General features: G+C 45.1%; 3 protein-coding genes across 3 annotated transcripts in view; 1 reads left to right on the forward strand and 2 right to left on the reverse strand.

Moving 5' to 3' along the window:
* rptor (regulatory associated protein of MTOR, complex 1) overlaps positions 1-2,804 on the reverse strand; it is a 107,737-nt gene extending 104,933 nt beyond the window's left edge. The window contains exons 1-2 of the mRNA XM_083693556.1: positions 2,454-2,804; positions 1,445-1,619 (exon numbers count right to left, since the gene is read on the reverse strand). Coding sequence (XP_083549682.1) covers positions 1,445-1,612 — 168 coding nt within the window. The 5' untranslated portion in view covers positions 1,613-1,619; positions 2,454-2,804. The remainder of the gene's footprint in view (positions 1-1,444; positions 1,620-2,453) is intronic.
* LOC310822055 (endonuclease V-like) overlaps positions 2,420-25,968 on the reverse strand; it is a gene marked incomplete at its 3' end in the record, with an annotated part of 64,767 nt that continues 41,218 nt past the window's right edge. The window contains exons 8-9 of the mRNA XM_083694345.1: positions 16,169-16,247; positions 2,420-2,801 (exon numbers count right to left, since the gene is read on the reverse strand). Of these exons, the coding sequence (XP_083550471.1) occupies positions 2,420-2,801; positions 16,169-16,247 (461 nt within the window). The remainder of the gene's footprint in view (positions 2,802-16,168; positions 16,248-25,968) is intronic.
* Positions 17,165-22,005, forward strand: LOC310821617 (neuronal pentraxin-1-like). Its single transcript, XM_083693716.1, has 5 exons — positions 17,165-17,702; positions 18,300-18,507; positions 19,756-19,997; positions 20,448-20,627; positions 21,242-22,005. The coding sequence occupies exons 1-5, from the start codon at positions 17,271-17,273 to the stop codon at positions 21,461-21,463; spliced, it is 1,284 nt and encodes a 427-aa protein (XP_083549842.1). The 5' UTR covers positions 17,165-17,270; the 3' UTR covers positions 21,464-22,005.

The raw sequence follows: 25,968 nt of genomic DNA on the forward strand, positions 1-25,968 counted from the left end.
CAACTTGTTCCTTGTAAAGTCAAAAAACGTTTGCATTTAATTTGAGGACGCAAAATACGCACTTTGAAAACCAGCTTTGCAACTTTGCCTTGGTGCTAGAGTAGACAGATATGCAAGTAGGCCTTCTTCTCTCAACCAAATATGATGAATTGCATTAAATGCGTTTAAATCCTTCAAATATTCTGGCGTGATCAGCTGTTCAAGCCACAGTTCCAGCGGAAGGAGGGACAGAGCAGAGGCTAGCAGTACTCTAAATCCCACTCAGATAGCCACCATAAAAGTCTTTCTGGTAGCTGTTCATCAAACAACAACCGTCAGAGGACGGGCTCATTGTAAAGCACGGAATGGAATAAGGAATGGTATCAAAACAGTTTGATACCATTCCTCATTCCATTCTGTGCATTACAATGAGCCCGTCCTCCGATTTTCTACCTCCAACAGCCTCCCCTGGTCAAGGGCCATGTCCACCTGATGAGAGCATCAGTGCACTGAGGCTGGAGCAGATCCAACAGAAACATGAAGAGTCTTTAAAAGCCCAATTGCTTCAATCAGCATTTCAGTCATTCATTTGACCTTGGACACCAGACACTTCTCCACAACATATATGTGCTTGCCTTTTAAGTAAAGAAGGTGAACCCACCACACAATTCAAACAACGCAAAATCAGTCTATGGAAAGGCAATAAGCTCTAGTTCTGTGGCTCGGTGTCTCAACCAGCAGTGGGTCAGGACCCTCATTTCAAATTGGAGTCCCCTGAGAAAACCTAAATAACCTCTATGATTTGATAAATAAGACAAACACCTAATTTTTTTAGGTGATTAGAATACACTTCGACATCATTATTATGTGTTGGCATAGCCCGCAATCGAGTGGTTGGGGTCACCGGGAAATTATTGATGTCAATTTGGGGTCACACGTCAAAACAGTTTGGTCTAGGGGGAACTTCCTTCTACACCCAGAACTTCTAGACATCCAGCAGAAGGATGATGAGATAAGCTAGCTCTAGCTCTGCTAGTCCAGCTGTGTGCCAGGGGCTCAGATCTCAATCTACTGTGCTCAATACAGGTAGTCTAACAGGTGACAGTGAGCCCAAGATCTACTGTGCTCAATACAGGTAGTCTAACAGGTGACAGTGAGCCCAAGATCTACTGTGCTCAATACAGGTAGTCTAACAGGTGACAGTGAGCCCAAGATCTACTGTGCTCAATACAGGTAGTCTAACAGGTGACCATCTCAGGCAAAGTTCCTCATCACGCAAGCGTGGTCACTGAACCACGTCTGCTACATGTTTACGTTTCTAACCTGGTCCTTAATCCTCCATCTCTGCTCCTGAGAGCCTTTGATCTACTGTGCACAATACAAACAAGCATTTCCTTCAGCTGGTTCATAAAAACACACCCTAGGTGGTCCTCCAAAGCCTGGGCTTACGGGTAGTTTCTCTTACCCTGTCCTTCATCCTCCAGCTCTGGGCCAGGGCTTTGGAGCCTTCAATCTTCTCCGAGTGGCGTTTCTTCATGAAGGCAAGCGGGAGGTTCCAGTCGCCCATGTCGGCGTCCTCCTCCTCCGCCTGGCCCACGGCCAGGGAGTGCAGCAGCTCACATTCCATTTTCATCAGGGCCCTGCCAGGGGAGAGAGGAGAGGAGTGTCAGTGGAATTAAATAGAGTGGAATAGAATAGAATAGTCCTCCCAAGGATGAATTCGGTAACACTTTACATTAAGTTGCCCCTATACCAGTGTCTTAACATTGTAGCTATTTGCTGTAGTCACAACATGTTCCATTGTCACTAGTTAATGACATAGCAAATGGAGTTGAGCTTATCAATAAAGCAACGCACAGGTGGTGGGGGCCGGGATTGAAAGGTATTCAACAGGTGTGACAAGCCTACTAGACAGCCATTCTAGATAGGTTAGAAACACGAGGTTCTACACGTATTCTAGCCTGTTAGATTTGTTGACAAATGGCACAATAAGAACGTTGAGATAGCCGACGGGTCAAAGTCTGACAGTTGGACGTCCCTGCCTGGCGCCCAAACAAAGTGGATTCCCTTTAAACTAGCTTGCGTGCTAGCCCACTTGTTAGATCAACTCATGTGGCAGAGGCTCCAACAGCTGGTGATGGGCATATGATAACTAGGTATATATCTGAAATACAAAGCATGAGGCATGATAATAGTATGCTAGACGAAGAAAACCATGCGTGCGCGTGGTAGTAAGTTACCATGGCTGTCAAAAGAGGCTAGCTAGCTGCAACGCTAACTCTGACAGCTAGCTCGCAAGCTCCGCTGTCACATGTAGTACTCGCTGCAGAACTACAACCGTGCATGCTTCGTGGGAACTGTGTCGTATCTGTGTAAACATTTCCACACGACAACCTAACGAGTGGTATGATGTACCGCAGATGTGCAGATGCGGTGCTTTTCACACGAAATAGCCAGCGTGCAAAAATACGGACCTTGGCGTGGTACAATTCTCTTCGATTCGGGCTTGGGGACCTCTCCGCCTGCGAACTATGACAGATGCGGTGGCGCAGACGATTCTCGTCAGGAAATTGTACGGCAGCGTCCACAATTTGTAGATGATATCAAAGCCGTCGGTTCCGAGTTCGACAGGTATGTGAGGCTTGCAGGGGAACCTGCGGGTTCCGTCCCCGGCTCGGCGGCTCGTCGCTATGGAGAGGGGCTCGAGACGAGGCCCATCTTCAAACGGACACTCTGCCACAGCCACACCACGCGCTGTCAGGCGCGAGCTGTCAATCACTATGGTCTCAGGGGTCTGCTCGCGCAACCGTGTGTCGCCGTGGCTGTTTTTGGAGGTAACCGTTACCGTGAAATAAACCGAAATTTCCAACAATTTCTCCAGAGAGACACTTTCTCAGCACTTCTGCAAGGGCGCAGCCATGTTGGTATAAACCCCACAATGCACCGCACATTCACAGTGGAGGGAGGGAAGATGTCATTAAAAACGTGACGTAAGCGTGGCGAGTGACAGCGGCCAGCGGCACCTTTGACAGCTCAAAACAAGGGAACGATATACTGTAATAACTACATTTGTTACAGTCTGTCATGTGTTATTCTAAAGTTAGAAATAGGCTATTACACAATGTACTTGTTGTAATAGCCTAGTCTAATATTGTAACCATTGGGTAGGCTATTAGTTTGGAATTATGTAGTCTATTATAGTCTAACCCCCCCCCCCACACACACACACACACACACACAGCACCCTCCTAAAATAAAACTAAATTAAACATAAAAATCATGTTGCCTCCTAAGTGTTAGTTATAAGAATCACATGAACTTCCGAAACTAGAGCAAAGGTAAAAAGTGGGGGAAGGGTTGGAGCTAAGAGACATTTCAAGCATATTTCTGTTGTCTCCTGTTACATTCCTCTTGACCTGAGGTGAGTTCAGTCCAGGAGAATCCTCCATTCAAAATAACTCGGCCCAGATGCTGGACTCAAGATAACAGTAGTAGAAAAACAAGAAATAAATCTGCACATTGTTTTGGCCAAAGGACCAAGCTAATCCACATGACAGACACTAATATCTGTTCTACATAATCTATTTATATCTGCGCATTCTATACTTCCTGAACAGAAAGCTCACTTCTACCTCAAGGTGACACGGCATGCATGCTGAAATGGCACCTTGCTGTTCTCACCACCTGAACAAGTGAGTTCTCACAGAAAACAACCACCTCTCCATTCGTCCCCAGTACCCTTCGCTGTCTGTCTGTCTCCGCACTCATTCTTCAAACAGCGGGAGTTTAAGGGGTTTATTCTTGAGAAAGGAGAGGAGAGGAGAGGTGGAGAGGAGAGGAGAGGTGGAGACACTGATGAAATAAAGAAAGCGGAGCCATCTGTCTCCCCTGAGAGGATGAATCACACTTAATGTTTACGTTCAATGAGAGAAAGTCAGTTGGAGGGCGACATCATTGAAAGCAGAGTAATTGCTGTCATAAAAAGACTGGTTTGATACTTCCTGGTTCACATAGGACACTCTAAATGGAGGATTCAATGGATAAACCATAGGGATGTTATATTCTCTACGGAGGGAAACATGATTAGCTAAGCCAGGTGTGACTTGGTGTCACTCTCAAAACACACACGCACACACGCACGCACGCACACACACACACACACACACACACACACACACACACACACACACACACACACACACACACACACACACAACAATACAGCTCTCGGGTCATAAATAGCCACTACAAGGCAGCCAGCTCTTCAGAAAACATGAAAATTGTATTCCAGAAGGACAGGATGTGAAAATCTCTCTCTCAATACATTGGCCAGTGCAGTAATCATCAGGTCTCCTAGATGGTCACACACACATAATCACAGACACACACACACACACACACACCCACATACACCCACATACACACACACACACACACACCATTGATGGCCACAGTCACAGCCACTCTACAGCACCACAGCACAGCAATCTGGAGCTCAGTATGAAACATTCTCAAAAGTCTTTCCTCGATTCCTCACCTCCTTTCTCCTCGCCTCCTTTTCCCCCCGCCTCCTCTCTCCTCACCTTCTCAAAAAGCATTAGAGGAGACTCTGGCTCCTCCCCTCAGACGATCTCCTCCGATGCGCTTTGAGAAGTGAGGGAGGAGGAGAGGAACGACTATTAAGACTATTGAGATTCAACCATGGCCTCCAGTGAGGTCGGGGAACCAATCCAATCTCTGAGGTGTGATGGGGGTGGAGACCCTAGGATAACTGGCAGAGGAGGTGGGAGGAGGAGGGGAGGGAGGGGAGAGTGAGGGCGAGATTGGTCTCTTCTTGACAAGAGATTGGTCTCCCCCATCGTTCTCTTTCCAGATTGGGATCATGGTGGTAGTGACATGATCGACTGGGCTCAATCCGAAAGCTAGGTCTGTTCCTGGAGCTGAATCAGACTAGAGGAAGGAAGAGCGGAAATCTCCTCTGTTTCTCTCCAAGGACTGATTACTACAAGAGAGAGAAAGAGAGAGAGACGGAGAGACGGAGAGAGCAGATAGAAAAAAAAGAGAGAGAGAGAGAGATAGATAGAGAGCCATAAGGGATGTGTAGAGACGTCTTCACCAGGAAGCTAGTTAGGTCATGTGATCCTCTAATGGGACGTTAACAGAAAGACTCCTCTCAGACGAGAAACTGGAGACACAGGAGCCGTAATGGAGCATTAGCTCACACTCACCTCTGCTCTGCAGTCACATAAGATACATACGGCTGCCATTTTGGGGGTCAGGGGGCACAGAGTTTCCTGGATGGGCATTACTTTTTAACTCATCTCCCAATCCAACCATTGGTGTCCTATAAATCATGCCTAATAAGAATCAATGGTTTCCTTAAAACTCCATTGAACTACTTAGCAAAGTAGTAACATCCTCCATTACAAAACCAATCACCATCTCATTTCAACTCATTGGAGGAAATTTAAAGTGAAATTAAAAGTTTTTTCGGTGCGTTTTAAGACGATGAAACAAGTTTCTCTGTCCAGTTTTAATTATGCATGGTGGCGCTGTTATCCTGCCAAGCTTACATCGCAGACCATCAATAAAAGACGGTGTGTGTGTGTGTGTGTGTGTGTGTGTGTGTGTGTGTGTGTGTGTGTGTGTGTGTGTGTGTGTGTGTGTGTGCGTTCGACCATCAATAAAAAAATCACCTCACCTGCCTGGAGGTGATGAATGGTTTGCATTCTTCAGCATTATTGTTATGATCATCGTCAGTATTTTCTCAAAGTGCAGCCCTCCATTTCCCCTGCACCACTTTGGTCCCTCATCACTCAACAGAGCTCAAGGTTGATATCGTCATTAATCAAATGCATCAAGTCTTCCACCTCAAACATTCAAAGATAATGGACCGTAGTTATTATCGGAGGTCTCCATCAGAGTTTGATCTCAAAAGAGACAGCAGGACACAAATTTCTGATGTGGAGTGGATAAAGAGATATTACTCTGTCAGGGGGCGTTGAGGTGGGAGGCAAAGAGTAGAACGAGGAATGCAACCACGTTCAAATTCGTAGACAGAGCTATGGATGCAGAGACTGACCATCCTTGAGATAAAAATGATAAAATGATAATGTTTTAACCATGTTTTGAAGCTGTACAGTGTTTGTTTACAATTACATTGTTTACAAACAATGGAGTAAACAAGCTTATATTTGGGGTTCTGATGTGGTAAAACAGTTGAACTAAGCTCATGAGGCATGTTATATTCTTCAACAATCACTGGCTAGGCCTATATATCAATAATTTAAATGTATGTACCAGTCCCAGGTTGCCCATTAAAAGACAAACAGATGTAAGATGTAAGCATAAGTGACAGCCTTAGCATCTTTCTTCATCCACTGGAAGAGCCAATAATCATCTCAGAGAGAAACACATATTGCCTCCATGTCCTGTACATATCACTCCACAATAATCTGAAGTGGCCCTCGACAGACATGTTAATCAATAGCCTATTAAACAGGTGTCCATTCAGTCATAAAGACAAGGCAGCAGTGAGCGATCATGGATCACTCACCCCAGACACGTCTCTGCTTACGCCTGATCAATGTGTTCATATGAGAACGAGGCCCAATCAATCGAGTGTGGAACGGACGGACGGATGGACGTTCTGGAACATTTGGACACTCCGGAACATTCTATTTCCTTCTAGGCAGATGGATGAGTGTGAAACACAACCCTGAGGTTACCTTCCATTTAGCATCACCAGGTTATTTAGGACAGTCGATGAGGGGGATTGGAAGATGAAGGGAGGATTTGAAAGAGCTGGAAGAAGAGAGGTGGAGGGGGAAAGAGGAGGACAAGATGACCTTGACCTTGAGTTGAAGAGGCTGAGGAGGCTCTCTCTTTCTTTCTCTCTCGCTCGCTCGCTCTCTCTCTCTCTCTCTCTCTCTCTCTCTCTCTCTCTATATATATATATATATATAAAATGAGTGTGATGTCACTTGTCATCTGACAAATGGAAAAAGTAATTGAAGGGATTTTTGAAGGCTTGAAAAAGCTGTCATCTTGTCACAAACATTGAGTGAAAGGGGCTAGACACACACACACACACACACACACACACACACACACACACACACACACACCCCACCCCACACCACACACTCACACTCACACACACACCTCCTCATTGGGGCTAGTTTTAGGTTACATCCCCACAGGAGGATGTAAGTCACGTGTTCACACATCCCCACCATGTGTAGACGAGGGTCTATGTACCTCAGAGAGAAACAGCTGCTGCTCTCTTCTCTACCACACACACACACACACACACACACACACACACACACACACACACACACACACACACACACACACACACACACCCAAACACACACATAAGATTGGTGTAATCACGGGCTATAAAGAGTTTCCACAATATTTCTTACACCATTCCATCCGTTCACGAGTCTGTGAGGGAGTGCACACTTCAGCAACAGCGTGGAGAATTGGGACGCAGCACCTCTCCACACACCACACACCGAGGACGAGTGTGTGGGCAGAAGAGAGAGAGGGCCTCTCTCTCAGGTCCAACATCGAATCAGTGCAGACAGTTAGACCACTTCAACACAGGAGGTGAGATCCTCTCAATTTGCATGGAGGACAATTTAATCGTCCCTACAGTATACTGTATAGCATAGCGGTTATTTCAGCCTCTTCAAAAGGTTCCTCGCACTTAAACCATGCAGAAATGATTCTTCAAGGACACCGAGACACAAAAATAAATCACCACCATAGTTTTGAAAACTTATTTAAAAACAAACCTGCACAAACTCGATTTAGTCCTTGAGGTTGTAAAAACGACATTCAACCTCAACAAATACATGAGAAATCGTCGTTCAATAGGCATTTTAAAAGAACTGGGTACTATAGCGTGTCCAGCGAAATTGAGAGACAAAAGGGAAATTACCAACTCTGATATCACACTGACAGTGATTTATCACAGTGAAATTACATTGTGATGGAGTATGTACTTCATCTGATAACAATCGAGCATAACGAGTGAGTACAGCAAAGCGACAGCACACACACACAGACTCTCACACACACACACAGACTCTCACACACACACACACACACACACACACACACGGACTCTCACACACACACAGACAGACAGAGACACACACACACACACACACACAGACAGATACACACAGACACACACACGCACACACACACACACACACGCACACACACACACACACACACACACACACACACACACACACACACTCACATCTCTTCTAGCGTAGAGTCCTTGAAAAGGAGAGAGTAAAATGTCAAGAGGTCCTTTCACATCACATCAAAGCTCCATGATGGAGGCCGAATTTCAAACAGTTACAAAAGAGCACTTTTGATATTGAAATAGCTCTGACACACTGGTCTGACATAGTCTTTAAAGTAGGAGAACACACAACGGTGCATATCAATAACTAGCATCGTGATGCCATGTAGCGTGTTAAGCAATCATCTAGATCAAACGATTAGACTACATTTTATGTGAGGTACGATGGCGTAAAATGTGTCAAATTTGAATTGCAATAGATGTTCTGGAACGTGATGTGATTATCATGCTGTAGTGAACAAAACGACATCTGTTGGCTGCCTTTAATAAAAACGATGTAAGTCTTAATAACTGTGTGAATAACGTCTCATTAACGTAGAGCAGTAGCTTAGCTACGGCTGGGGTGGGCACACCCACACACAATCACCTTGCTCTATTTATTATTTTTTATTTTTTTATGAAATCGGACCTCGCTGACTGCCTTAGCTTTAAAAAAAACTTTAAAAAAAACAAAAAAAAACTTAAAAGATCTAACTGGAGGGTTTTTATCAATGTAATGCCTCGCGTGTGCCGCGCACGTCAGTCACACGTAAACAAATCTCATCAAACTTTATTTAAAGTACATTTCACACAGGTGTCTCAACACACCTTACACAGACATGACTGCATCACAACAATATACAAATATTTATATACAAATAAATATACAAACATTTCATATGGAATAAAACACTATTAACACAGACAAATGGTATATATAGTGGTCGCTATATGGGGGAGGGAGAGTTGCTGTGGGCAGCCGTATGCAGAGCTAAAAAGGTAAGTCTTGAGGTTAGACTGTATTTGTAACTGTCTCTCAGGCAGAAGTGGTGCTCCATACGAAAAAGCCATATCTCCAGCTGTATTATTTTTTATACGGTCCATTTGGATCTGAGGGTGCGAGTGGGTAGGTAGGGTTTGATCAGGTCTACTAAATAATCAGGTGCAAGACCATGTAAACTTTATAAATTAAAAGCAAAACTTTGGAATCTGTTCGCTATTTTATCGGCAGCCTGACATGATAAAATAGGGCTGATGTGATACAATATTCTTGTTCTAGTCAGAAGTCTGGCGGCTGCATTTCGGACCAGTTGCAGACTTCTTATGCCTGTGTTGGAGGAGCCAGATAGTAACGCATTACAGTTGCCAAGTCGTGATGAAGGCGTGAATCAATTTATCTGCATCATGAAACGATACAAAATTCCCGACCTTAGCAATGTTACGAAGGTGAACACATGGTTATATTATTTTCATCTGTGAAAGCCATAATGGCAAAACAAAGATCTCTCTTCAAATTCTTCAATAGACCACGTAGGCCTACAGTAGTCGATGATGATTTCTCTGTTACCTTTATGAAAAGCTTTCTGGTTCTTGCGTTGCCAAAAATAATGGTATGTTTTATGTGCTTGGTACATACAAGCCCTATGTCTATCTTAAACTTTTTTGTGTTTTGCGATTTTTTTTTTCAAGATGAGACATGCACGCATATAGGCATAGGAAAGCAATTTATAGCCGTGTAGCTTTATTGATTAATGTGCGATAGCATCACTTTGTACGGGGACATTTTACCGGTATGCCTCAGAGGACACAGGGCAGAGCTCAGTTTTTATATCATACCAAATTATTGATGGAGGCCTCGTCTAAAATAGACTCATCAAAAATGGCCAAATCCTGACAGGCAAAATTTGTCATTACGCGCAACTTTTACCGGAACATGGCAGCCTGCCACTGAAATGCCTCAAAACCGAATGGAACATCGAAGGACTTTATGCTTTCCTCTAAAATCGAATGGTTGTGTTATCTTCGATCAGAGGCACTGCAAATTGTGGTGAACGGTTGCTATACAGACATTGTCATAACACTTGTCTAAAATATGTGGCCCACCCAATTTTCGAAAGAACTACCCGTCAACTAATTCCTGGCATTCCTAGTGACGTCTTTTATGTCAACGCATACTGTATTTTTCCACTGTCAGGACTTCGCCGACCTTGTCGATATTTGATTTTGCATATATAATGTATTTCCTCCAATAATGCAAAGTTAATACTCTCGGTCATGATTTGTGAACATTGTGTACACATTCAGTTAATCCAAGTTGTCTCCCACACAAGAGTGAAGCTAATGAATATCTAATCTAGTAAAACACTGAAGAGAGAGAGAGAGAGAGAGAGAGAGAGAGAGAGAGAGAGAGAGAGAGAGAGAGAGAGAGAGAGAGACCAGGGACAGAGAGACAGTGAGACAGAGAAAGACACAGAGAAGGAGAGATAGAGAGAGAGACAGAGAAAGAGGGAGAGAGAGAGAGAAAGAGAAAGAGAGAGATAGGGTTTTCTCTGTGAGAGAGAGAGAACAAACCTGAGTGATGATGAATAATGAATGATAATGAACTCATGGGTGATTTCTTATCTCTGTTTACATAGACACAACTGAGTGTGCTGAGGGTCCCCAAAAAGACACTTCACATGAAAGAAAGCTCTAGTTACCTCTGTATGCACACACATACACACACTTGCACTCAAACAGACAGACAGACAGACAGACAGACAGACAGACACACACACACACACACACACACACACACACACATGAACACTCGTACACACATACACACACACACTCACTCACTGCTGAGAGGGAGTTTAATGTAATGTTGAGAGAGAAAGAGATCTAAAGCGCTATGTCCTCTATTACATCCTTTACTTCCTGTCTCTTCTGGTTTATCGACTCATCCTCTCTCTCACACACACACACACACACACACACACACACACACACACACACACACACACACATCCTCAGTACATTATTGAGTCCTAAAACACACCTGCTCCCTCACTGGAGGAGTGCCCTTGCTCTCCTTCCTCTCCTCCCCCTCCTCCCTCTCCTTCCTCTCCTCCCTCTCCTTCCTCTCCTTCCTCTCCTCCCTCTCCTTCCTCTCCTTCCTCTCCTTCCTCTCCTTCCTCTCCTCCCTCTCCTTCCTCTCCTTCCTCTCCTTCCTCTCCTCCTTCTCCTTCCTCTCCTCCCTCTCCTCATCCTGTCTAAGAACACGGCTGGATAGCTTCCTAAGTGTGCCTGTCCACTTAAGTGTTGGGCTGTAAGAAACACCATAAAGGTCTTTAACTTCAATGTTTAATGTTTGGTTTCTAACTCCACCAGCCTCCACCACCATCACATACTGTAACTGCATACTGTGCCATCTTGAGTGCCATCGTGGTGTGTGTGTGTGTGTGTGTGTGTGTGTGTGTGTGTGTGTGTGTGTGTGTGTGTGTGTCGGTGCATCCGTTCCTACATCATCGAAGGGACCTGAAGTGAAGTATTCTCCATTGACAGCACTCATACACAGAGAGGGCTGTGAGTGGAATACAGTGGGGCACCATGTGTCTCTAAGAAACACAAGACCTTGAAGTTGATTAAATAAACTTAGCTCGAGGTCCTCCATATGCCCACTCACCCCCCTATAAAAGCAAACAGTCCCTTGAGACACACACACACCCAACCTTGAGAGAGAGTGAGTCTTTGATCTATAAACTTAAAGAACAGTAATTGGTAAAAAAAACAGCCTGGCAGGAGATAAAGTAGTGTCAAAACTCTTTCTCTCTCTCTCTCTCTCTCTCTCTCTCTCTCTCTCCTCTCTCCTCTCTCTCTCTCTCTCCATCACTGCTGTTGATCTCATTGAAGCCGATAACATAAAAACAGACAAGAAGAGAGAGAGAGAGAGAGAGAGAGAGAGAGAGAGAGAGAGAGCTTCACCTGCAGAGAGAGAAAGACTACCAACACCAATTACGCAGGCTAACACATCTGTTGGTGCAGTGCAGTCATTATGAAAAACAACTGTTGAATCTGTGGTGTGTGTCCAACATTAATTTATTATGACTACTATGACGAGCTGGCATGTAATGGTCATTAAAACTTCACCTCAGTTAAGGCAAAATCTGCTTGACCATCTGGACATGTTTTGACCACACACACACACGCACATATATACACGTGCACACACACACACACACACACACACACACACACACACACACACACACACAGGTTTGCACGTACACACACACACACACACACACACACACACACACACTAATGCACGCCTGCCCACCCGCCCGCCCGCCCACCCGCTCACCCGTCCACACACCAACCCGCCCACCCACACACACACACATCCACCCACCCACCCACCCACACACACACACACCCACACACCCACCCACCCGCCCACACACCCCCACCCACCCACCAACCGACCCACACACACACACACTTGTTGTTGTCGATGCAGAATCTCGTTAAGGAGTGTGTCAGTGGATGTTTCTTTTGGATGAGGCCCAACAAGGCCAGCGTGAGTGGTTTGATAAACTGCGCTGTCTTAGCTAACGCTAATGCTCGGGCTTAGGAGAGTTATGATCACGTTAGCGTAGCGCCTCAGGAACACACAGTGCCTGCTATTTGTTTGTGTCACTTTAGATGTTAATGGGTTGGAACATAAGTCATAGGAGTGGTGTGGCATTGGTAATAGAGGTGTAGGTCAGGGGAGGCTGGCGGAGGTAGGAATCGGAGGACAGGCTAATTGAAATGCATGGAATGGAATGGAATGAAGAATTTCTCATTCCATTCCATGCATTACAATGAGCCCGTCCTCTGATTGCTACCTCCTCTGGTGTGGGTCTGTATCAGTGGAAGTGGCCATGGGTTCTAATAGTATTTGAAATAATTTCACAAATACTTATCTGTGATTGATTGAGTTTGCCTGGAACCAATGGAATAGTCCCAAAAGTGCAAAGAACCTGGCAATCCAGCACTTCTCAAGCAGGCCTAAGCAAACGCTCAAAGTATTTGAAATGCTTTTGGACCCAGGTCAGGTCTGTATGTATCATTCCCTACATGGACATCTCTGGAGAAATAATGGGCCAGACATCCACCCCAGACAGAGTCATTCACAATGTCTGGTCTATCCAGTTTAGGGCTGTGTGTGTGTGTGTGTGTGTGTGTGTGTGTGTGTGTGTGTGTGTGTGTGTGTGTGTGTGTGTGTGTGTGTGTGTGTGTGTGTGTGTGTGTGAGCGCACAGACACAAGAATGTGTCTCCCCAGCCACCCTCTCCTTTGGGAGTCTATCCACGGTGTTCCTTCCAGACAGTCAGCTCCCCAATGCTGACACCCCATGGGGGAAGACTGGTGGAATGATGGAAAGGCTAGATAACGAGTCTAGAGAGGCTAGGGAGCATCCACCTGGGACTGGAGGCGGTGGGGGGTGGGGGGGCCAGCTGGGGGTGGAGAGGTTGGGAGAAGTGGTGGGGAGGGGTGGTGGGGGTGGGTAGAGACAGGACATCTCGCTCCTATACTGAACGTCTAGTGTCTGTACACTGCATCTTCTCAGAGTGACTAACCTTGGAAAGCTGTAGGCCTGTCTTAATTCAGAGCTCATCGCTGTATTCTTCAAGCAAGTATAGCATACAAAATATATTGTTTTTGTGGTCAAATAAAATCTCTGAATAATGTTGGTTTTGACTGGCAATAATAGGAAGTACACAAAGACACTGTATATCAACAATAATCTCCTCTACTTCCCAACCAAGCTCTCTTTGTTTTTATTGTGTTCTAGTCGGAGTCTAACTACCCCCGACTACCCCTCTCCCTCCCTCCCTCCCTCCTTCCCTCCCTCCTCCTCTTGTTGCTGATGGAGGGACACATAAAGGAGAGTTGCAGAGCCACAGTGTGAAATGATCCTGATCTGTCCCTGCCATTAGAGAGTAGGTTCTATTAGAAGTTTCTGCATTATTCACTAGGCTCCCGGGGAGGCTGATTATTATGGATCGGACCGGTGTGTTCCTCTCCAGCCGCTGAGTCCCTGAGTCCCCGAGTCCCAGTCCAGCTCTGCTATATCATCTATATATACATGTATACCATAAGACAAGATGGTGTTAGCACCCTCAGCTAAAGACTACAGCTAAGCATTAGGGTGTTAACAGCAGTCTTTAAGTCAGAGTCTGTTCCTCTCCAGCCGCTGAGTCCCCGACTCCCAGTCCAGCTCTGCTATAGCCGCCACTGCTGGCTGGCACACTACAAGACAGGACTGTGTTAGCACCCTGAGCTAAAGTCTAGGGCTAAGCATTAGCTCATCCACTATGTGAGAGACTGGGTTCGAACCTGGGTCTCCCAGGCACACTTCAAGACTAGACTGTGTTAGCCCACTGAGCTATATGTAACGACAGGATTTGAACGTATGTCTCTCTCTCGGTCCACCTTAGCACACCAAGCTAAAGCCTGTGCATACACAATTAGTCCTAGCCTTCAATGTCCATTGCTAACACCACTCAGGCTAACGTCATTATCGCTGTCCTGGGTGTCCTATGGTGCAATGATCCAAAAAGAACATCAGGCTTGGACCAACCCAAGGCTACAAATCAGGTTACCATGGAAAGCTCTGCCCACAGACACCACTGCACTGACATCTGACACTTTTCTGTTGGCGAAACCAAGCTCAGAGTGGCAGGCAAAGCAACATGGTCAGATATGATCAACTGGAAGAGAGGCCAGGTCTGGCACCAGCACACCCTATATGATGTTGCTGCTTGTACATGCAGAAGATGGATAATAAGGATAGATTATATAAAATATACATCAGTCAGGAGACAAGCTGCCGGAGGGTTTAGCTGAATTATTTACAGGTTACTGTACGTCTAATGCATAATACACCATCTCATTTGCTTGCATATGGTAAAAAAAATATATATCTCTACTTTATTGCCGGATGAGAGCTGACGGTAGATAGGCTCTAATGAACGTTAACGCGATGACCTATGCACATACTGTGCGTTTTCATGACCGAGGTCCATGGTGTAGGGCAGGGTTGTATGTGCTGAGTTCAGCGGTATTTTTCAACATGGCTGTTTCATTCAGGAGCGGGAATTAGACGGTTGCCATTAACCATTTGTTATATTGACTATTTCCCGCCTAGAGCTTGGCACCTTGCTGATTAGAACGCGCCCGATCGATAATTAAACAAATTAAGCTCGACTGACGGGTCAATTTCCCGCCTTATTTTTAACCCGAGGCCGTTTCCGTGTCATATCGTGTTACAAATCTTTAGAATAGGTATTTTTAAAAGTCTGGTTTTGCGTTTTCCGTTTATTTCCTATAAGTTCACAGAGCTACAAAGGACCGTGGCACCGGTAGTGTAACTGGCACAGCTTTACGCATGAATTGGGAATAACCTGTGGTGCTGATATTTCTCACTGATCTACACTGTCATAGCAACCATAACATGTAGCCAACTGTTGAACTACATGGCCCACCATACAACAAATCTGTTTCCCTATCACTTCAAGCAACTCCGCTGTCAGAGAGAGAAACATACACCATAACGCAGGGCGGGAGATCAAATATTTCCAACGACACCATTCCGGCGAACCGTTGACGTGTTTCCCTCTCGCTCGCAGTATATCTGATAAATATTCATGCCGTAGCCTCGGGATGTAGAGTTACGCAACGACCTGTTAAATTAATTATTTGAAGGCATTTCATATTCCTTTAGCGCCCCTTGCATTCTAGAATGTACGGCAGTTCACCCATGCACCGCTCATTCACCAACCATTGACTCAGCAAACGTGTGGAGAAATACTAAGCAAAACTAAATCAAACATTTCGAAATCAAAACTCGTATTCACTCGTATTTACTTATCACTAATAGTCATTGTTTATTATCACCATACTATCGGGATTTATGCATTTATTTTCTCTCTGTGTTTATTTAGAGGAATTTGATCAAGTCTTTCTGACACTTTCGTGGACGTGATGCATGCAGTTTCAAGCAACTTGATACTTGAAACTGCGAAATGACTTATAGTTTGAGCAGACAACGAATCCGGATTTCATTAATCGTGCTGTGCTGAAGTGGACAGCTCCGCGGCGCTGAAATCACCCTGCAAACACTCAGAGCCTTAAAACGCACATACAGTGAAAAGCCGCTACACTTGTATGTCGTCAGCACCTGACATAAGACTATGACAAATGGCGCAGGCCACAGGCTATTTTTTTGTATTATGTCGGACTCTTTCAACACATCGCATATAGGCAACATAACTACTTCTCAAACCAATATAGCTCAGTAATCTTTCAGGAAAGGAGAAAAGGTTTAATGTAGCCTATATATTCAGATGCCATCATAGAGTTACATTATGTCCTCTTTAATGAAATATTGTAATAGCCCAGAAGATTGCATCAACTTGCAGCCCAATCCATCTAGGCAGGGACGTGTGTGAGAATGGGAGTGAATGGGACACTTACGCCAACCGGTGGAGTGAAGTGATATGTGTTTCCCATGCTTACATAGAACCGAACAATATAGATCAGAGAGAGAGAGCGAGGGGGTAGGGGGGGGGGGGGGGGGGGGGGAGCTACTCCGTGGGATAGGCACGCTGCCAGGAACCTCGCGCCTCAGGAGCATGGGGAGTGACGATATTAAAGGTGGAACCTCAAAGATGTCCAAATGAACTCCAGGTGTATCTAATTGCAATTAAATGTCCAAGCTATTGTTACAACGTCCAAGTTATTGCTTAAATTAAATATATTATTATAAATGTTGCAATGAATCCGTGCACTTTTCTAAAATGTTCATGACAAAGACAGCCGTACAAGCTCTTAAAACATTAGTGTGGTCAAACACTTGGACCACCTTAAATAAGAGGTTGGACACGATTAAGCAGCACAACCTGCTACCTCCCCACTGTGATGCGGAAGAGCTGCGCTGCGCTTACCGCCCTCTATAAAACTAGGACTCGCAGCGCGGAAAGCTCACAGCTACACTGGACAGCGCCGTGGTGCTGAAACCGATCCGCAAACACACACACACACACACACTCAGCGGCTAAAACGACACACGCGCACACACACATACACACACAAACACACGGAAAGAAACAAAAATGACTGGAATCATGGACACCGGATTGTCTTGTAAACTTTTCTTACTTTCTTTTTTGATTGCGGAGGGCTCCACGCAAGATTTCGGACAGACCCAGTTCATTTGCACGTCGGTGCCCAAGGATATGGACTTGTGCGCGGCTACAATGCAGAACAGCGGTCCGGCGGAGGACTTGAAGACGACGGTTATGCAGTTGAGGGAGACCGTTCTTCAGCAGAAGGAGACGATAATGAACCAAAAGGAAACAATCAGGGAACTAACTTCAAAGTTGAACCGGTGCGAGAGCCAGAGTGTACCGGAGGCCGGCGGTGCTGCGGGCAGGCGGCCGGGCGTTAAGAACACGATGGGGGATGTATCACGGGGTCCCTCGGACACTCTCGCTCAGCTGGGACAGACGCTACAGACCCTGAAACAGAGGCTGGAGAATCTCGAGGTAGGCATGGTGATCGGAAGTTTGATCCTCGCTATAGAGGAATGCATGTTTAATCGTTTCCTAATCATTTAGGTTGATTGGAGCCTATTAGGCTAGGGTAGTTAACTATGGGTAAATTGGCCGATAGCCTACTGTAGCATAGGCTATAGCTTTACTCGTAGCATTCGTTGTGTCCTGTCTATAGCCTAATACGAGGCTATACTTAGTCTCTTAAGACTTTTCACATACTATCTAATTTAATCAAGCGTCTTTTTCGGAAAGTAGGCTAATTAGGCCTACCGGCCTCGCGCCAGACTTTAATGAGCCGCGCGCGACTCCCTGAAGACAAACGTCTCATCTTTGACCAATTTAGTCCGTTGATGTAAAGTGCCGTTAAAAACAACAGGCAGGCATAAAGCTCTCCAAACGAGCTAAGCGGGCTTTAGCCTGCCCTCGAAGAACGCCGGCCCCGCCTCGCACGTGTTGAAACGTTTATTAAACGTTTATTAAAGCCAACACTACTTTCTTTTAATAGTCTCACCCCTCCTCCCTTTCTTCCCTCTTCTCTCCCCTGTCTGTCTATTTGCTCCGCTGTCCCGTTCCCGTTTCCTTACGCAGCAATACAGCCGAGGTAACAACACAGCGCAGGCGAACAGCCTGAAAGATCTGCTCCAGAATAAGATCGATGACATGGAGAAGCAGGTTTTGTCCCGGGTCAACACTTTGGAGGACAATAAACCGGGTCAGAAGAATGATACGGACCAGCGGAACCGAGTGGAGTCCACGTTGACGACCCTGCATCATCGGATAACGGATCTAGAGAAAGGTGCGTGCAGGGACTAGTAGAAGGGATAAATCAATGCCCAAATATGATGCATAAGATGATGTTGAATCCATATTCTTAGAAATCACGAGTCCAATGTTCTAAGCCTTTATCGTTTTAATAGGATAGGCTACAGAGAAGAACATGCTATTCCTGTAAATATATATTCGATATATATAGACATTTATGTAAATATAAATAAGATGGTACTTTCGAGAGGTTACAAAAATAATAGTCTATAAAAGGTTATAGACTATTATACATGTCCTGTTTCTATATCGCATTTCGCTGTGTTGACAATAACATAGACGAGGAATCACTCCACACTTGCACACACACACACACACACACACACACACACACACACACACACACACACACACACACACACACACACACACTGGCTTGTCAAAACAGTGCCGCAGCGATCACAGTGCGTACGGAGACGGAGACGGAGGGAGCTGCATTGCTTTGCATATCTCAATCCATAGACCTATTAACACGCTGATGCTTCCACGCTGTGATGATAATTCTCTCAGCAGAGAGTGACAGCTGAGGATCGCTTCATCAGTCCAGGCTACATCACATTTCTTCACTGCGAAATGTGAACCATACTTTATGTAGCGGACGCATAGCTGCACAGTAACTTTACAGGGCGCTTTCATAATGCTGGAGGTGTGTGTGTGTGTGTGTGTGTGTGTGTGTGTGTGTGTGTGTGTGTGTGTGTGTGTGTGTGTGTGTGTGTGTGTATGTGTGATTGAGTGAGTTTGTGAGTGAGTGAGTGAGAGAGAGAGAGAGAGAGAAAGAGGGAGAGAGAGAGAGAGAGGGAGAGAGAAAGAGAGGGAGAGAGAGAGAGAGAGGAGAGAGAGAGAGAGAGAGAGAGAGGGAGAGAGAGAGAGAGGAGAGAGAGAGAGAGAGAGAGAGGGAGAGAGAGAGAGGAGAGAGAGAGAGGGAGAGAGAGAGAGAGAGGAGAGAGAGAGAGCTATTCCCTAGTTGCTCTGCTCAGTGGTCCTCATCATACAGCAGAGAGAGGGGGAAAGTGACATATGGAATATGATCTATCATAACCTATGAAGCTGATCATTCACACAGTAAAACCTGTATGAAACACAGTCCTATAATTACACATCAAACCTATGCACAGTGGAACCATGCTATGACATCATCAAACGATTGACTTATTGATATAATAAACATTGATATAGCCTAATAAATCTCTGAAGGTCTAAAACAACAACGTTTCTTTCACAGGTAAAGAGAACCGACCACTGGACAAGTTCCAGCTGACGTTCCCATTGAGGACCAACTACATGTACGCCAAAGCCAAGCGGACCCTACCGGAGATGTACGCCTTCACCGTGTGCCTGTGGATTAAGTCCAACGCCTCGCCCGGTGTGGGCACACCGTTCTCTTACGCGGTACCGGGCCAGGCCAACGAGCTGGTGCTGATCGAGTGGGGCAACAACCCGATGGAGATTCTTATCAACGACAAGGTAATGACCCATGATTCATCACATTCAAATGTCACAATGATACATGACATTCAGCTGTATATGATTCATGACATTTAGCTCTCGGACAAATTGATGAGGTCATAACGCGTAGATATAGATTTATGACTGCTCGGTTTGCTTTGCACGCATTGATATAAGACGACTGTATTACGGAGCATTTTAATGACTAGGAGACGTTGATGGAGGAGAGATGGAGATGGAAGAGACAGTTTACGCACGTGCAGGGATGTGTGTTGTACGCATCGCATCGCCCCTTGGGGAAAAAGCACCTGCCCTTCCATAAGTCCCTGCGCATGTGTGCCATTTAAATCCACAGATGGGCTACGGTGCAGTAGATTAAATGTGGACGAAGCTTATAATGCTTAATGGGGGCAATCATCAATCGCTAGACGCAGTGGTTGAACTGACTGGTTGATGTCTTTCTCCCAGGTGGCTAAGTTACCGTTCATCATCAACGACGGGAAATGGCATCACATCTGCATCACCTGGACCACGCGCGACGGGGTGTGGGAGGCATTCCAGGACGGAGTGTTGCGGGGCAACGGGGAGAACCTGGCACCATACCACCCAATCAAACCACAGGGAGTCCTGGTACTGGGTCAGGAGCAGGTGAGAGATAAGGGGTTCACTTATAGGCCCATAATGACGATCATTCACATCCAATTAAAATGGTACATTATTGTTTTTATTATTATATATTATGCAAATCATAGAACACTGAGATCTAGGCCTTTACTGCCTCCACGTGGGAAATAAGCGCTCTAGCCATCCGTTCTGAAATTAGAGTGTTTCTTCTCCATTCATCAAAGAGAGGAATATTCATGTGATGGGATTGTTAAAGGCCTTAAAGTGCCGGTCAATTAAGTCCTACCCATCTCATTAAAGCCCCCGAGCAGTCTCGCGAGACATTGTGGAACATACCCGGGACTCAATAGTGCACTAAAGGTGCATTAAATCAACGTTAGCTCTCGGAAGAGGAATACCTCAGAAACTACAGAAAAATACCATGTCTGGCGCGCATTCCAGTCTGTGTGTAAAAGGGTCCATTTTGAATCTTGAGTTCACTGTCACGGTTCCTTTTTGAAGGTTATTTCACAAGAGAAAACGAGTTAATTCGCATTATGTGCTATTTTAGAATCATTGTCATTTTACGCATCGCCGGATGTTGGCTTGTTCTGAATTCGCGCAGCTAACCTTCAACATTTCATCTTGTCGCTTCGCAGGATACGCTGGGAGGAGGGTTCGACGCCACGCAGGCGTATGTGGGAGAGCTCGCGAATCTCAACATGTGGGACAGGAAACTGTCCATTGGGGAAATCTACAACCTGGCAACCTGCAACAGCAAAGCGCAAGCTGGCAACGTGTTCTCTTGGTCGGAGGCCAACATTGAAATATTCGGTGGAGCTACCAAATGGACATTCGAGCCATGCCGCTCACTCAACTAGAACTGTGAACTGAACTTTACATTTCGCCACGAGAAAAAAGGCTTAAACGTATTTCTTCTGAGCTTCTGTCGTTCTTGTCTTCATTTGACGTTCGTTGAGAGACGATTTGATATTTGTTTAATGATAAGCTTAAATCTGGGATTTCTATTATTAGATATTTATGTGCAAAACAAAATCGATATTTTTTGGTCTTGAGGAGAAAAAAAAAAATCATTTGTTTTGGAATCCTCAGCTGGACAGTGTTGCTATCTGTTTCTCTTTTATTGGAGTTTTGTTGCGAGCGCACAGCTTTTTTGATGAGCAGTTTGGCAATCTTGGCCTTACGTTGGACAATTCACAGCACAGTTCGGGATTACATAACCGTTCTCGCCCCACTGAGAGTGGAAACCACACTGTCTGTCCTTTTCTTGCCAGTATTTGATGCCGTGAAAATTATGGTCGATTTCAATAGGCCTACAGCTCCCTCCAAATCCCTTCACTCCCCAAACCCACCCCTCCGGAACTTGCACTGTGACAGACGAAGAAAGAGAGAGAGAGAGAGAGAGAGAGAGAGAGAGAGAGAGACCCCCATTCTCTCTGTTAGAGATGTGATGAGAGAGAGAGAGAGAGAGAGCCAGGAGAGGACGGCTACGGTGAAGGACACTGCAAAGTCGCACTGTAAAAGAAGTCATTTGTAACAGTCGTTGCTTCAAAGTGTTTCTCTGTAAGAATGTCGTTACTTGCCAACATGATACAAAGCCTAGGTGCCTTGGGCTGGTACAAATATTCAGCACATTACGTTTTTATGTTGCAAATTCTATGTATTGATTTTGTTTCATTTGAGGGGATGAGAAGAGTTTGTTTTCGTGTTATTCTGATAAATGTAATTTAATTGCGGTTTGTTAATGGACATGACGTGTTTGGGCAGGTGTTTGTACGCTGTATTAGGAATGTTACCGTATCTGTATAGTAACAGCATGACTGACAGACAGAATGCTGCAACCACAGAATTAGAATTCTATCATTCTCTAATTCTGTCATTCTCTAATTCTGTCACTCTAATTCTAGAATTCTATCATTCTAATCTAGAATTCCATCATTCTAGAATTCTATCATTCTAATTCTATGGCTGCAACCGCATCGTCAAACTTTGCTTTACTATCCTTTCTGGGTGTGGGTTTTTTACTGTATTGTTATAATGCTCTGAGCATGGCAACACTGAAAGATATGAAAAAGATCTAATTTTTCTAATAAAATTGTGATACTTAAGGTTTGTAGTGAATTTGTGGTGTTATGTAGTATGCTGCAAGATGGGAGAGGAGAGAAATGTGGAGTGTGGGAGAGTGGTGTGAGAGAGGGAGAGAGAGGGAGGGAGAGAGAGAGAGAGAGAGAGAGAGAGAATGTTCACCTGGTGGAGAAAAATGGATTAGCGCTGGATAAGAGAAAAACATTGCTTAACTCAGACTGAAGGTCAAATGAGTGCTGGAATGATATGAAGGTGTGAGTGTGTGTGTGTGTGAGTGAGAGAGAGAGAGCTAAAGAGAAAAAGAGAGTGTGTCTGTGTGTGTGTGCGGTGTCTGTTTTTAGCTGACTGCAGAAGAGAACAACACACACTCTGTACTTTGTTGTCAATGTGTGTGTGTGTGTGTGTCTGTGTGGGTAGGTGTGTGTATGAGTGTGAGAGGCGCACCGGCAGCACTAGCCAAAGCGAGGCTGCTGTCGATGGTCAAAAACTGCCTCGTCATACATCACCCCTTTGAGGAGTACACTTCACACGGTTGGTGCAATCTGAACCCACCACACAGAACACACCAGCTGTACACGCCTCTCTATCATATGACTGGAAATACATGAAGGTGTGTGTGTGTGTGTGTGTGTGAGGGAGAGAGAGAGAGAGAGAGAGAGAGAGAGAGAGAGAGAAAGAGAGAGAGTCAAAGAGAGAAAGAGAGTGGGTGCGGTGTCTGTTTTCAGCTGGCATCCCTCACCACATGTCGCTGCGTCCCAATTCTCAACCTCTTCAAAAGTGTGCACTTCCACGGAGTGTGACTGTGAGCTTGGGACTTGAGGGAGTTTCCACCGTATCCCCTTTTACACCAGTCCGTTCACTTTAAATCCCTGTAGGGTAGTACACAAGTGCACATTTCCGTCAGGGAAATGGAGGTAGAGAATTAGAGATTGTGGTTGCTGTTGCTTTGTTATACTGCATAGGACTTTGTCAGTTGGTATCGCTTATCTCCCACGCATCAGATGGTGCAGCATCTCACACTGCCTCTTGCAAGGCGTCTAGTGTTTTGACCACACAAGCCAGTTAGTATCTTCATCAGGGGAGGCTGGTGGAGGTAGAAATCGGAAGACGGGCTCATTGTAATAAGAGCACCAAGGATTAGGACATCACTGTTATGAAGGAAAGGAAATAAACTATATTTATCCATCAAATAGGCTCCTTTTAACATGGGCTTATCCACAAAAACATAACAATATTTCAATCAGGGGAGGCTGGTGGAGGTGGAAATTGGATGACAGGCTCATTGTGATGCATGGAACGGAATCAGGAATGGTATCAAACACGTGTGTTTAACACCATAATGCATGGAATAGAATGAGGAATGTTTTATACCATTCCTCATTCCATTCCATGCATTACAATAAGCCGATTTCTACCTCCACCAACCTCACCTGCATTCCACAATAACGAAACAACAGTAGGCTCAGTAGGGTGGTGAGGACTAAACAGAGATGGAGGGATGAGAGAGAGAGAGAGAGAGAGAGAGAGAGAGAGAGAGAGAGAGAGAGGATGGGAAGGGACGGTGATCCTCCACTATCAGCTTAACGTTCTTCTCTGACGTCACTACAAACCAAAGCACCTGTCAATGGCCGTGTCGTCATAATCACTGAGATTACTCACACTAAGACCCTGCTAGTGTGGAGCCACTAAGCCCTAGCATAGCATAGCATAGCATAGCATAGCGTAGTACTAGCGGATCACTGAAGTTATAAGCATAGTTCCTGGGTTCAACTACTGTAGTACTTGAAATCATTTAAAATACTTTGCATGTAGTTGATTGAGTTTGCCTGGCACAATTGAACCAATGAAATAGTCCCAAAAGTGCCAAGACCCTATCCATCTGACACTCAAGGCAGGCTCAAGCTAACGCTCTCTTTTACCCAGGTCTGCTGGGCATTAGTGTCCAAGTGATTTTGTTTTGTGCAGACTTTCTGTGATAGAAATATTATTGATAGAAATGTTTTAGACAGAATACTGCTATATTGCTTATAACAATGTACTTATGGTAAGGCAGGTTGCCCTTATGGTAAGGCAGGTTGTGGAAATTTACTGAGTATTGTTGCTGGGCAAACCGAGATTTGAAGGTTGGAAGTAGACTGTGGGAAACAGTACTTGTGACACCTGTTATTGACACGGTATGCTCCAACCGCCAACCTCCCTATCTCTGTCCTTGGCTGTGGCACGATGTGCTCCCACCCCCGCTATGAGGAGGGAAAGTTGCTGTGCTGCTTTACAGATTTCACTGAACTTCTGTTTGGAGTGTCTCTCCGCTTGCAGGTGTAATAAACATATATTGTGGCTTTAACGAGACCCTTGGCTCTTAAAATACAACAGTGGACAATTTCCACGTCACTTTCCCTCAATGGATTAAAAGGATTGATCTGATCAGCTGAAAGGCTGATCCCTGATGACCCTGGTGGTCGTCCCTGACCTCTGTGGAAGACATGTAGACACACAAACACACAAACAAGAAATGGAGGTAGAAATCAGAGGATGGGCTCATGGAATGGAACGAGAAATGGTACGATTCCTCATTCCATTCCATGCATTACAATGAGCCTGTCCTCCGACTTCTACCTCCACTAGCCTCCCATGAATGTCATACACATAACATGATGACATCTTTCAGGTCAAACTTACCTCGACTAGAATTGAATTGATCTTGAGATTATTCTGTCATTTCTAGATACAAACATTTGGGATTAATCATTGATCACCAAGCCATTATCAGATACAACTATAATAGGATAGTATAATGTAGTGGAGGCTGGTGGAGGTAGAATTCGGAGGAGGTGAGCCCGTCCTCCGATTTCAATCTCCACCAGCCTCCACTGGATACCACAGTCTCACTCTGAAAGATCCATTTGAATCAGAAATCATTCTATAAGGAGGGTCTCATGAACATGGCTGTAGACCATGTAGTGAAAGAGTCTTTTCAAGGTTTTCAAGGTCAGTTGGACATTATGCTGTTATATTCAGAGTTCTTTGACATAATGTTTTGCTGGACAAGCAGCATTTTCTAGGGCAGCTCTTCCTGCTATGTAAACAGCTGTTATTCCTCCTAACAAAGGTTACCAGGTGGTGCCCTACTTCACATTAAAGCTACTCAGGGGAGGCTGGTGGAGGTAGACATCGGAGGACGGGCGCATTATAATGCATGGGATGGAATTATATTTCTGTAGCCTCCACTGAAGCTACTCTATAAAGTTCAATTTTGATCCAAGTGTCTTTGGGTGTTGTA

The sequence above is a fragment of the Argentina silus genome (genome assembly GCF_951799395.1).
Source record: "Argentina silus genome assembly, chromosome: 22".
Classification (NCBI taxonomy): Eukaryota; Metazoa; Chordata; class Actinopteri; order Argentiniformes; family Argentinidae; genus Argentina; species Argentina silus.

Excerpts from the sequence above, each read along its gene's own strand:
- LOC310821617 (XM_083693716.1), top strand. The coding sequence starts at position 17,271 with ATGACTGGAATCATGGACACCGGATTGTCTTGTAAACTTTTCTTACTT. Across the intron at positions 19,998-20,447 it reads AGATTCTTATCAACGACAAG|GTGGCTAAGTTACCGTTCAT; the intron begins GTAATGACCCAT and ends TCTTTCTCCCAG. Across the intron at positions 20,628-21,241 it reads TGGTACTGGGTCAGGAGCAG|GATACGCTGGGAGGAGGGTT; the intron begins GTGAGAGATAAG and ends GTCGCTTCGCAG.